The sequence below is a fragment of the Thunnus thynnus genome, chromosome 15, assembly GCF_963924715.1.
Source record: "Thunnus thynnus chromosome 15, fThuThy2.1, whole genome shotgun sequence".
In the NCBI taxonomy this organism is placed as follows: domain Eukaryota; kingdom Metazoa; phylum Chordata; class Actinopteri; order Scombriformes; family Scombridae; genus Thunnus; species Thunnus thynnus.
In genome coordinates this window covers 11,642,540-11,655,598 of record NC_089531.1, presented here as the reverse complement: position 1 = coordinate 11,655,598, position 13,059 = coordinate 11,642,540, and the positions used below count along the sequence as shown (strand labels likewise).

The 13,059-nt window shown below is 39.1% G+C and overlaps 1 protein-coding gene across 1 annotated transcript; it reads right to left on the bottom strand.

Moving 5' to 3' along the window:
* Positions 1-323: 323 nt before the first annotated feature.
* prrt1 (proline-rich transmembrane protein 1) lies at positions 324-12,868 on the bottom strand. Its single transcript, XM_067612578.1, has 4 exons — positions 12,384-12,868; positions 7,608-7,945; positions 5,352-5,543; positions 324-4,093 (listed from the first exon to the last, which is right to left on the bottom strand). Exons 1-4 carry the CDS (start codon positions 12,400-12,402, stop codon positions 3,917-3,919), a joined length of 726 nt encoding a protein of 241 aa, XP_067468679.1. The 5' UTR covers positions 12,403-12,868; the 3' UTR covers positions 324-3,916.
* Positions 12,869-13,059: the final 191 nt, after the last annotated feature.

Sequence of the window (13,059 nt, the reverse complement as noted above, 5' to 3'; positions counted from 1 at the left end):
CGGAAAGATATAATCATTTTTATGTGATATAGATTCAGTGGAGATGATAGGAAACAACAGCTACCCTAAATGTAGAAAAAGCAGCTATAAAGCACAAACCTTATGTGATTAAATACGTGATAGTGAGAGATACTGTAGCTCATGTCAGGGAGGGAGATAACGAGAGACGGAGAGGGAGAAAACCGGGGCAACTATAAATAGCAGCTTAGCGATGAGGGGAGAGGAAAGGCCGCAGAGAGACTGAGAGGATGGAGAGAGATAGATAGAGAGAGAGACGGAAAGGTGAAAAACAGACCCGAAGAAAGAGATGTGTCGTTCACAACTCAAAATGACTCTTTTTATTCATTACTCAAACAACTGAAGTCAGAAACAACCAATGCGTTTGCAACACATCCATGAACATAATAATAATAAAATCCCAAGAGAATCAATCACATGTACAGTTTTTTTTTTTTTTGGCAGCCGCCTCTTTAAACAAACAACCCGTCGCATTTACAAGCTCAACAACAAAAAAAAGAAAAAGGAGGAACACATCTCCCAGCTGTACAGTAAACAGCTACGATTTATGTTTGTTGAGCACATAGGAGTCCTAGAAGAAAGCACACAGGGAGATGCAGCCTATCTAGCGCCATATAAACTAGATATGAGGAGTAGACACACACACTCACTGCCAGAGCCATCTGTACAACAGTAATACTAAACAGCACTGTGCTTCAATTACTCTTTTTTAACACTGAAATATTACCGTGCCATTCAAATAAGGTCAGGGCCTGTATTTATCAAACTGCTAAAAAGGACTTAGCTCAAGTGTAAGATAACAAAGTTTTACTCCTACTCACAAATGCATAAATAAATAGTTTTATTTTGAGTATTGTATTCGCTTTCTTAGAGATTAGATGAGATTGATGTCACTTTAGTGTTTGTACAGTAGCTGATGAAGCTACAGCTAGTAGCCGGTTAGCTTAGCACACAGATTGAAAACAGAGGAAAACAGCCTGGCTTTGTCTAAAGATAACAAAATACATCTTCCAGCACCTCTAAAGATCACTAATTACCATGTTACATTTCATTAATTTAATTAGTACAAAAAAACAAAGTGTAAAAAAGACAATTTAGCGTTAGCCCAATTTTATTTCTTGGTCTGGAGCAGTTGCCAGGCAACCTGTGGAGAAAATTTGTGCTCCCAGCTCATTTTTATACTTTTGTTTTTGTACAGATTAAACAAACCATATATAAAGTGTTGATCAGTGAGCTTAATTTACAGATGTTGGTATAGGTGGATTTAGCCAGGCTAGCTGTTTCCCCCTGTTTACGCTAAGCTCTTTATGCTAAGCTAAGCTAACTGGCCGCTAGCTCTAGCTTTGTAGTGTTCAGACATGAGAGTATCAATCTTCTGATCTAACTCTCTGCAAGAGGAAAATACGTGTATTGCCCAAAATATCAAACTATTTCTTTAAGAATAAACTATTTATTAAAATTCTTTTGACTTAAAAAGGCTTTTAAATTTAAGAAAGCTCCAGATGTATCTGTCACACATAAAGAGAGGCGAGCCCACATCTTAGGAGACACGTTTTAGAGTGATTGTACAAAATATCATTAGTCATGATAAAGCAATAAGCATAATTCAGGATAAGGTAGTTTCAACTATTTCCAGCTCCTTAGCTGCTCCAGTTTGGTTTTCTTTTAAGCCAATATCTGTTATTCCATCCCATTTATACATTTGATCACTGTTAATTTCACATGTTGATTGCCTCTAGAAATATTAAAGATGCCACATAAATAAAAAGAACTTCACTTCAATCACAAACTGTATGTTTGTGCATAAAAACACCTCTCTGAGTAAGGATGATTTTTGGGGGACGAGCGATACAGCAGATGTGGTTTGCTTTTTTCTGCTCAGAGCATACATGTGAACAGGAGTAGGAGTAAGTTGCTTCATAATCGGCAGATTAAACTCAGATCAAACTTATTTTTACTCCTAAATTGGCTCTTAAAGTTTGATAAATACCAGCCCAGATGTGTTCAATGTCCATAATATAATACATTAGTGATAAAATAATAATAATAATATAAACTAGTATAAACTGTAGTTATACTTTCTATTTGTGATCATTTTCAATAAACATAATTTTCATTATTTTTAATATCTCTGTATAATTCTTTTAAAAATAGCATCATCATAGGAACCAACAGAGGAAAGGGGAGGGGGGCAGAAGAGATATGTTGATAGGTCCAATTATTCATGTGGACAGGAGAAAGACAGAAAGAGAGAGAAAGAGGATCAGGGGAGAAAGATTTCACAGAGAGGAAAGTGCTACAATACAGTATAGGCATTGATTTTTTTTTCTCTCTCTCTTCTATTTGAAACATTCATTTTCAGTTTTTCCACAACTGCAGTTCATACTGTTAATGTTACAGCCACTTACAAAACAACAGTGCTCCCGCTCAACGCTACATTATGGAAACCCTACTCATATTGAAGGAAACCCTGACTCGTTGTACAGTAGAACAACAGTGAAATATACTGTAGGAGCTCACAGTTGCACATCTAGCCTCAATATTTAAGACAAATGGAAACAAACTGAGGATGACATGCAGGGGTTATGTTGCCTCATAAGTCTAACATTGCGCTAAAGTTTCATATACAGTGTCTGAGATTAAATAGCTAAGAGATGTGCAACACAAAATAGCCCAATACACTTCTAAAGTACTTGCGAAAACAACATTTGCAAACCTATTTAAACCCAAAGTTCAAATACTTATCATCTAAAGTGTCTCATTTTCTTGTTTTGACATGAGCTTGTTTAACATTTTTGAAAAATACTGTAGCACACACTTCTAGAAATTTTAGGAAATGCTCCCACCAACAGCTGGGAGATAAGCTATTTTTGCACTAAAAGCCCATTAGCCTCAAAACGAATTAATTTTTATCATGCACTATAAGAACTATGAATGTAAGCAGCTGCGTCATCTCATCCGGTTACTACAAAGTGCAATATCATCATCATAAGATATCAAATTTAAGCCAATTTCAAAGTGTTAACTAGTGATATACTGTAAATCATAGCAGACAAAGTCAGTACATGGGTAGATATAGAATAAATTAATAAATAACAGATTTTTAAATAAATAAACACGTCATACATAAGTTATGATAGACACAACCAATCTCAAATAAATACTCTCGTGTTTGGTTATGTTAGACAGTCACTTTGTCAGTCTCCATTTGGTGTGTTAAATGTGTATTGATCACCCCCCTCTAACACTTTAAATCAGTTTGACAGTCTCTTATGCAAGTGCACCAGCAATAATACTATTCTGTAAATCAATAGTAGCACACTGTTTCAACATGGCACAGTTTCAAAAGAGGAAAACACACGTATACTTTTATAATTAAAATGTGCATTTCACTATCCTAAAAAAACTCTTTGATTATGTTGCCTCTAATTACAACTACTGCGTGGGTCTGTTTGGTCATTTGGAATATTTGAAACTGAAACACAAAGTGACCTATCCTCTCATTTAACTACATCACTATGAATTAATCAGTGTCAAATGAATTGTTAATGCAAGGAGCTTTGTGCCCCTCCTGCAGCTCATAACTGAGTGTAAATATTAAGATGGTCGCTGTGTTAACAGCAATACTGGGCCTCATTTGATAGCTGCTTGCATTTGGCATTTGGACATCAGCTGTGATTGGTTGTTTTTGGTCGTCGGTGTGTGTTTGATGGCAGCAGGTTATTTCACAGCTGTGTGTGTAAATGTACACAGAGGGCCAGCGTGCAGACCCGGTGTGTAGCAGCAAGCAGTAGCAGTTTGAGTACATTATCAGTGCTCCTATTTCCTCCGCCCGATCAAGAGTAGTTAGCTAGCTAATTTATGCCGTGATTTCCCATCTGTCTGACGCCGCGTGTAGTTATGGCTCCCAGTCGTCGTCGTGGTGCTGAGAGGCGATGATGACTACCACGGTGAGGATGGTGCACAGCACGATGGAGGCGATGCCAACAGCCAGGCTGATGAAGGAGAAGTTGCGTGCCTCACGGGAGGCTATTTCCGCTGTCACCATGTCCCCTCTGGCTATCGCCGTACGCACCTAAATGATGTGGAGAGAGAGAGAGAGAGAGAGAGAGAGGGGACGGGTGTGTGGGAGAGAAGAGAAGTCAGGATGTAAGTTATGTAAGAAGAAGATGCACGAGTGGGAGCAGGAGAGATCCTGGTTAACAGCTAAAACACCATGAATGGATCGATTTCACTGCAGCACGGCCTGGATGTGCAGAAAGAGGCCACTCCACACAACATTAACACACCATAACAACATATACAGCTCAGACCGGTGGGTCTATGCCTTGTCAGCTCAACTCAACTCAAAGCCAGCTGAGCAGGCCCAGAGGAAAAAATCCATTCTATCCTGTTGCACCGACAATGGTGCCGTTACGTAATGTGGTCCGTTGGGTGCATGTTGGTCAGCACGGTCTGCCATTACAGAGGCAAACAACAGGCATCATGAGCTATGAGAGCCACCAGACTGAGCCTTTACATTTCTAACATCACGCTCAACTTAACTTGTATGTTAAAGAGTGTCAATAAAGGGTCTGAAAAAGAGCAAAACATGCCTTTTTATGCAGAAGTCATATGGATGACGTTGCTGAGAATAAAAACTATAAGAGAGCAGCAGTATTTTGCTCTTTTTTGAAGAAAAGCACTAAAGACTGACATTTGCAATTTCTATCTCCTTGTTGACAATATTTCTTGATTCTGCATAATTTCAAAGTATTGAAAATATCAGCTCAGCACTGTCTATTCACACTTAATTGACAGAAATTACATTATTTAATTGTTTTTTACTTTGTCTGCAGTCCAAACCTGTACAAAGTACATGACTTATCTGTGCTGAAATCAAATGTAATAGTGAATGTTTTGCTTCCTGTTATCATTCAGCAATGTTCATATTAACCATTACATGATCTCCTCCAGATGATGGGGGATGGCGGACAAAATCCACAGTCCTCATTTTGAGCAAAAATGTATCTAAACGTTTATCTGAAGATAATATGAGGTTTCGCCCGCCTGATTTAGTCAAATAAAGTGGATATCTTCCACAGTTACAGTCTTTTTACTAGTTTTGTATCTTCATATGAATAAAATCAGAGGGCTATATCTTACTATTATGCATACTAGAAATTCTTATCACAAACTTTGATGTCATTCTATGAGGCGAGTCTATTTCTGCTGAATAAAAATGGGGAGTAAAATGACTTTAGGATAGATTTACACTCCAAAGTCCCGGGTAAAAGCGACATTATGTTAATGAAATCCAAAGATCAAAAAAGATACTGTGAAGTCGCATTAACCTGCACTGCCTTGATGATCGCAATGATGCCTGTAGGCCAGAAGCAGCAGACGGTGGTGAGCACGGCGATGGGCAGGTAGTCGTGTGGCGGTCGGCGGTCCATTAGGGTGATGCTGGGCGGCATTTGCATGGGATGAATCTGCCCCGGTGGGATGCCTGGGTGGCCTCCCCCGGCCGGCATGTAGGGCTGACCCTGAGAGGAAGGAGAGAAGGAGAAAGGGAGTAAGCACACGTACCTTTTTAAAAACAGAAGGGCAGCTTACATCGCACTTTCCACTCAAGACAGGGGAAACGAGGTGACACGAGCAAAGAGAGGACAGCAGCAAAAGGCACGACAGAGGGAGGGACACAGAGCTTGTTAGGATTACTGCTGCTGGACAGGGAGCAATAGGGAAAAGGGCTTTATTTGCATTTTTGACAGCAGTCTGTCAAATTGATTTAGAGGATTTTTTTTTACAAGCTGGTAGCAGAACGAGACATCAGAGGCAAGTTAATCACAGTGCAGAGCCTCTGAAGATTAGCCTTCAAAGCCAACTGGACAATTTTCGCCGGGTTCGCCTTATTAAAAACCACCTGCAGAGCTCAGACATGGCTGACTCTTCAGGTTCTGTATCTTCTGTGCATTCATATCTTTCATCTTACTGTTAGCTGCAAGACCTAAGATGAGATATCAGAGTGCATTGGTGCTTTAAGCTTCTACAAATGAAACAGTGTTCAAAATTGTATGTATTTGTGTAAATTGCCTCTATTGTGTGTATAAGGGTATTTTTTCAGTTAGTTGCATGTGTTCATTCTGTTCAACGAAACACGCCACCAGTCTCTGTGCTGATGCAACAGTTGCACGTATTAGAGTCATGCATGTCTAAGCTCCATCAGCAGCGTGGCAGGAAATGTCTGAAGCGATGATTGATTTGTGAGATTGCAGCTGGCCTGCAAGATGAGCATGTTACTTACAAATCTACACTCACTGCTGTAGATTTGTGTAACTCTGTGGAATGTAGACAAACATAAAGTAGTTGGAAAACATTAATGATACATTTCTGGGGTTTTTCAATGTTTATCCTATTAAAAGTAACAGATAAGAGTACAGTGGGCAGCAGCCATGGTCGACCAGTCTATTCACAGCTCAGTGTTAAAATTAGGATACTTGATGGTGAGAAAACAGTTGCACTTTCAGTCATTTAATGACTCACAATCACATTTATAATTGAACCACTTTCAGTTTAGAGCTGGGTATCGCTGTGGATGGTTTTATCTGTTCATGTGCAAACACATGGTTGTGAATCACTGATCTTACAGACATCAATTCTAAAATGATGAAGGTTATTGATGCCATCTCACCTGCCAGGTTTAAAATACTTAATGTTATGCAAATGTCATACAGTACATGTCAGTTGTTTTACTTTCAGTGTCTTATGTGAAGCACTTATAATTGTCCTGTCTGTGAAATGCTGCACAAATTAAGTCTTTCCCCCAAGTGTCACCAGCTAGAAAACTGCATACAAATGAAGCAATGCAGTCGTGTTTGGACTAATCAAATAACCTGGTGCTCAGTCACAAAATATTGTCTATTGTGTTGTATATTTATGTTCTTATAAAAGAATAAGTCTGAGTAGTCGTGTGCTGGATACAAAAATCTATTAAATTGGGATACAAGGAATACACACACACTAAATCAAGGCTCCCTTTAATTTTATTTCTGATGTTTCAACTAAACACAGGCCCACCTCAGGAGGGAAATTAATTATGTTTATATGTATGTAGCAAAATCACCAGTCACATCATAATCATCTAATTACATCATGTGTCTATTCAGTGAACATTCTGTGCTTATGTATCTGTAATCTATCTGGGTTTAAATCAATAAAAACCCAATCAACTGTTTCAAATATTGCTCTAAACATTTTCCCCCTGTTTGAATAACCCTCTCCTTAAAAATATATATACATACTCATCTAAAATGTTAAGAAAAGCTGTGGCTGCTGCCAAATTGCATGTGAGATAAATGTGTGCTATAATGCTAACATGCTAACATTTGAATAAATGTATAGTTCAGTAGACAAAAAAAACAGAATTTGGCATAAAATAAATTTCCGATTATCCAATCTGTAAATGTTAAGGATGGAAAAATATAAGAGCTAGCTGTGATATGAAGTGAAAATAAATGTATATATAGAAGTTTGAGCAGAGATCGGTGTAACTCTGCAGCAGCCTGATATCAGACCTGTGAAAACTCTAAAAGCAGTCTCTGACTCACCGATGGCATGGGATAGACGGGTACGTAAGCTGTGCAGGGCTGCAGCTGAAGCGGGTAGCCCGGGTGGAGGTATCCTACGGGAGGATGAGGCATGGTGCCTCCGGGTCCCTGGGTCTGGACTGTGTAGCCCTGCTGGGCCCCCGGGGGTCCCAGTGGGCTGCAGTGGAACTGCGTCTCTTGGAGGTAGCCTTCTGAGCCTGGAGGTGGAGGTGGCGGAGGATAGTTGGGCTGGGTGCCCGGCGCGGGAGCCATGTTGGGGTGTTGGGGTACGTTGGGGTCTTGCGGGCCGGGGAGATACGGAGGAGGCTGCATGGTCTGACGGCCAGAGTCATCGAGACCTGGGAAAGAGAGAGAGAAAGAGATAAGAAAAAAGCAGGTAGGAGAACAATCAGAAATAGAAAGAATGGTGGGTGAACAATAAAAGAGACAGATGTAAGGGTGAGGGCATGTTATCTAACTCGAGCACTGTTACACGTTCGTCCGCATGTAGAATGCGACGTGTCTTATCTCAGCTCTTGGGGAGGAGAAAAACAATTACACAGACCACAGCTCCTCAGCACGACATCAAATAACATCCACAAAGACACACAGAAAGAAAAAAGGCTGATATTTTCCAACCTGTCATGTCTGTGTGCTAATGATGACAAGTGATTGGCATTTTCACTTCCAAAGAAGAAAAGCCTTGTTCCTCTTTCACTCCCATCAGAACAATATTTATTAACAGCTGGAAATGTGGCATGAAGAACTTCATCTGATTGCTTCATCTGAAGCATCTGTCCACTTTTTGGACGTCTGAGCGTTAAATGGTGAACACCTCTTGCTTCCTTTGTGTTTGTTTGAAAATGACTGATAGGATGTCGTGCTTTCGTAGGAGGTTACAGTAATCCGTTTTGACAGGGACATGAGGAGGGATGAGAAGAGCAGGAAGAGAAATAGAGATAGATGGAGGTGAGGTTGGAGGACTTGAAGAAGGAGAGCAGGAGGCAGTCAGAGAGCAGAGCAGCTGAGCAATGACGGATGACGACTTGTGCTCGGGGACCGACTTTACATAACAGTCCCTATCTCCTGTCACAAGCAGGAGCTGGACCAGAAACAGACACAAGGGAAAGGAATGAGTACGAGTGGAAGGGACACCTTTAAAAGGTCATGGTGATGTGACAAGCAGCTTGGCAAATGTGAGAGACAAAATACATGGAGTGAGCTGTTGGCGTTTACGAGCCCATGCCTGTGACATCTCAACTATTTACTTTATTTTCTATCAAAACACAAGAAACCAGGAAGTAGTGGATTTTCAGTTCGATCCTGATCAAAGATAGGTCAAAACCCTGACTTTAAACTGTATTTTGTGCTACAGCAGGCATTACAAGGAGAGAAAAGCACCAACATTCATTTAAAAAAAGAACTTAATGATGGTAGGCCTGAGCTTCCTTAGTGTACCTGCTGCCACAGCGGACCAGACCCAGATAAGTGGAGTGGATGCATGGAGTCTTGTGGTTAATTTAATCACAAGTCGTTCATCTGCAAAATGTAACTCACAAGCATAATTCTGCTAGTCACTACAGTCTATCAGGTCTCATTAATCTATAATTGACTAATTCATATATTTTATTAGCGATTCCATATGTTGCAGCTCCTGTTTTATTAAATTAATGTACTAATAACTGATTTATGTTTCTTTAAACGTAGGATAGTTTTTTAATTGAATCATATAGAGCTTTGATATTTTAAGATAAACATTTCATTAGTCAGTTGCTTCTTGCAAAAACATTATGTAATAATTGCTCATATTTATTAATTAATAGTTATAATTAAATTGTTTACACGTCACTATTTCACTGCTGATGAATTTCGACACTTTCAATCTTATAGTTTTGTTCCGAATCATGATCTCAACAGTCAATATACTATAATACATAGTTTTTAAAATGATAATTAGTTGAAACTAGAAAATGATCATACAATTGTAGATTTTACTAGTCAAGCTGAAAGTGGTGACATTTACCAAAAGGGATGAAATTGGATTAGATTTACTCCTTGTCTCTAAGTAGCAGCTATGAGCTGACTTTTCTTGTAATAGCAGGAAAATCACAGGTGCAATTAACAGCATTAATGAGGATTTTGCTCCATCTGATAATCACATTTTAATGTAGCGATAGTATGTAGTTATCATATAGACAATTTTATTCATATAGTCCAAAATGACAAATTTGCCTCAGAGGGTTATTGTGTCAACAGTCTAATCAGTAGTGAAGTGAAGTGATGGCAACTTTAAAATAATAAAAATGTCAATGTCATAATTACGAACAGAGTTGGAGACAATGTGTCAGTGATGAGTGACTCGTACAAATGCTACAAAAATGTTTTTATACATGATTTATAAGCTATCAGTAGATGGAGGAACAGTGAGTACTACAGGCAGCATTTAGCTGCAGACAAAGTGCCTTTTAAGGAAAGGAAACATGAACATGCTCAACAGCTACTGAGCATCTCTGAATTTATGGGCCAAAATCCCTCCTTCTCAGTGTGAGTCATGTGATATGTACAGTAGCCACAGTATCACGATATCAACACTATTACAATAGAGAAATTGTATTCTGGTGTGTTATTCATAGCTGCATCCTAATAAAAATATTAAAGCTGCAGTGATTAGTTGATTAGTTGAGTGACAGAAAATGAATAGAGAGCTATTTTGATAATTGAGTAATTGATTTAGTTATTTTTTAAAGCACAAATGTCAAATATTCTGTGGTTGCAGTTTCTCAGATGTGAGAATATGAAGCTTTTTTCTGCCATACTGTACATGATAAATGTCTTTCTTTGGATTTTGGAATGTAAATCTGACCTATGATGACCTTTAAAGACGTCGTCTTGAGCTTTATGAATGTATAATGGCCATTTTTCTCTATTTTCTGACATTTTATAGACAAAACAATCGGTTAATCGAGAAAAGAATCAGCAGATTAATCAATAATGATAATAATTGTTAGTTGCAGCCCTAAAAAAATATGCCGGTACCACTTTCTGATAAGTCATCAGGTCTTAAAAGTGTTAAGTGTTTCACATTTTCTAATTCATCAGGTCTGCAGTTATATTTAATAAGTCATTAATGAAAATAATCTGCAACTAAAAATGTTATAAATTGTTGATAAATGGATTTTTAGCTGGATGTCCTGCAGCTCTTTCCACAGAGTAAGTGGTTGAATATCAGAGGTGTCTTCTTAAAGAATTAGATAAAGCAAATGTTTTGGTGGTATAGAAAGGAGGGGTTTTTCACAACCTGGCACCCCAAAACTGATGCTTGTTAATGGCATATAAATGATATATAAAGCATTAGTAAATGATTTGTTAACCATGAATTAGCCGTTAATTAATGCTTATAACCCCTTTATAAAGGATGCCTTCTCAGAAAATCAGAAAGTGGTTCCCTTACAGCTACATCAGCTGCTGGATTGTTGTTGGTCATCCCTGGATTAATTGACCACACAGAGTTTATTAACCCTTTCATGCTGTTCATATTCTGACCTGTCACAGTGCATATGTATGATTAGTCTCTCTGCCACAAATCATACATGAATACCTGATCAGTTACAGATAAACTGGTGATTAATGAAGCTTTCAGAGAGCAGAGAGAGTGTATTCTTAACATTTACACACTATATAATGGTCCTATGTTAAAAAAGGGGGGAAACATAACGCACATACAACAAAAATGTGCATCAGCTGCACAAAAATGTTTGTACAAAGTTGAAATATTCACATTTTTGTATATTCAGGGTCACATTAGAATAAGTCATCAAATTTCAGGCTTAAAGAAAAGTGTTTAGGTGTTTTTCTTCTTCTCGCAAATGTAAAAATGGTTAAAATTTGAACAGTAGCCTATATATAAGGGTTTTTACAGCTCAAACTGCAGTCTGCTGCAGTGTGCTGAACATCCTGCCCTTTACAGTGTGTGGTAACTTTATAGGTTTCACTATTTATCATCTTTATTATTTATTTTTTCTGCTGTAAAGCTGTTTGAGCTCCATCAGTTGGCGCTTTCACATCCTGAAGGACGGAGAAGAAAACCGGAGAGTCAAAATGTGTCTTATTGTGCACCAGACGTTATTATTAAAAATCCTGTTGAACACGCGCACCTGAAGGCGAGTCTCATGATGCGTGCACGCGCAAAGGACACCCACATAATGTCTATAAGCAGGAGGAGAAGATGTACAATATGTGGGCCTGTGCGTAATGATGATAATGAGACATACAGAGTGAAGAAAATGACAATAACCCCATAATACATTTTAAAGTCGCCAGTTGGGGGTTCCTTCCAATTTTGTGCAATAAAACAATAAAAGCTTGGGAAAAAAACTCCACATGACATAAAAACATTATCAAATTAAGTCTGATTATGTCACTGTAAACTCTCCTCTGTGTAATTTAAGGCCTTATATTGATCCCCCCCCTCCGCCCCCCCTCCTCTCCCTCAGGCTGCACCCACACAGCGGCGCATCATCCTACAGAAACAACGCTGTGCAGATAAATAGCGGATGGAGATCTTGACAAGGAGGGAGAGCTGAGGGGGAAAAATGCAGATGGGATAAAAAAAAAAAGATGTAGTCAGCCTGATGTGTATCAGACGCTACAAAAAAAAAAAAGAAAAAGCGATGTACACATAAAGCTGTATTCACACATCTCAAAGGGGTTGGATGAGAAGTGGCTCAATTAGGCTGCCAATTAGGCTTCAAAATGCGCCATGTACGTATGTTAGACAATTAAAAAAAGACACCTCACCGTGTTTTTCCGACGACATGCCTTCCGATCTTCTGTCCTCCTCCTGTGATCGGATGTATTTTTACTCCAGCTAGTGGTGGGAGAAAAAAAAAATCCCCTCCTGTCGTGCGCGGCGATGCAGACTTTTATTCCAAACGAGCCATCCTCAAGATGTCTTCATCTTAATAACACCCACGGTTTACTAATAATAACTTCAGGTGTGTTTTCTAAAGCTTTCAGTGGTCCTCTCCTCTCTCCTCTGTCTGTCTGTCTCTCTCTCTCTCTCTCTGTGTGTGGCAGCTTGTCTAATAAGGTTTCTCCACTAACGCGTTGCCGTACATTGAATTAATCAGACACAAAGCTATCGTTGTCTTAAAGCGACAGCCCGGGACTGGGAAAACGCACAGGCACTGGGCTGGAACATCCCATTACTGCTCAACAAAGAGGCACCTTTTGAATGAGATGGATTTCTCTCATTGCGTGACATTTCACCACCTCAGTTTTCCTCTCTCTCTCTCTCTCTCTCTCTCTCTACGCCTGCTTGTCCTCAAATGATATTTCTGGCAGATTATTCCAGCAAGAGGTGTTTACAGGATGTCAGAATCCCCCCACCCCCCCAAGTGATGATGCAGGCAACCACACATTTCCTTTTTATCTCTTCTGCTTTTAATTCAATGTTGACAAAAAAAAGAAGACA

Coding starts and splice junctions, on each gene's coding strand:
- prrt1 (XM_067612578.1), bottom strand. Junction 5,544..7,607: donor CCGTCTATCCCATGCCATCG/GTGAGTCAGAGA, acceptor CCTTCCTCTCAG/GGTCAGCCCTACATGCCGGC. Junction 4,094..5,351: donor CGATCATCAAGGCAGTGCAG/GTTAATGCGACT, acceptor CACATCATTTAG/GTGCGTACGGCGATAGCCAG.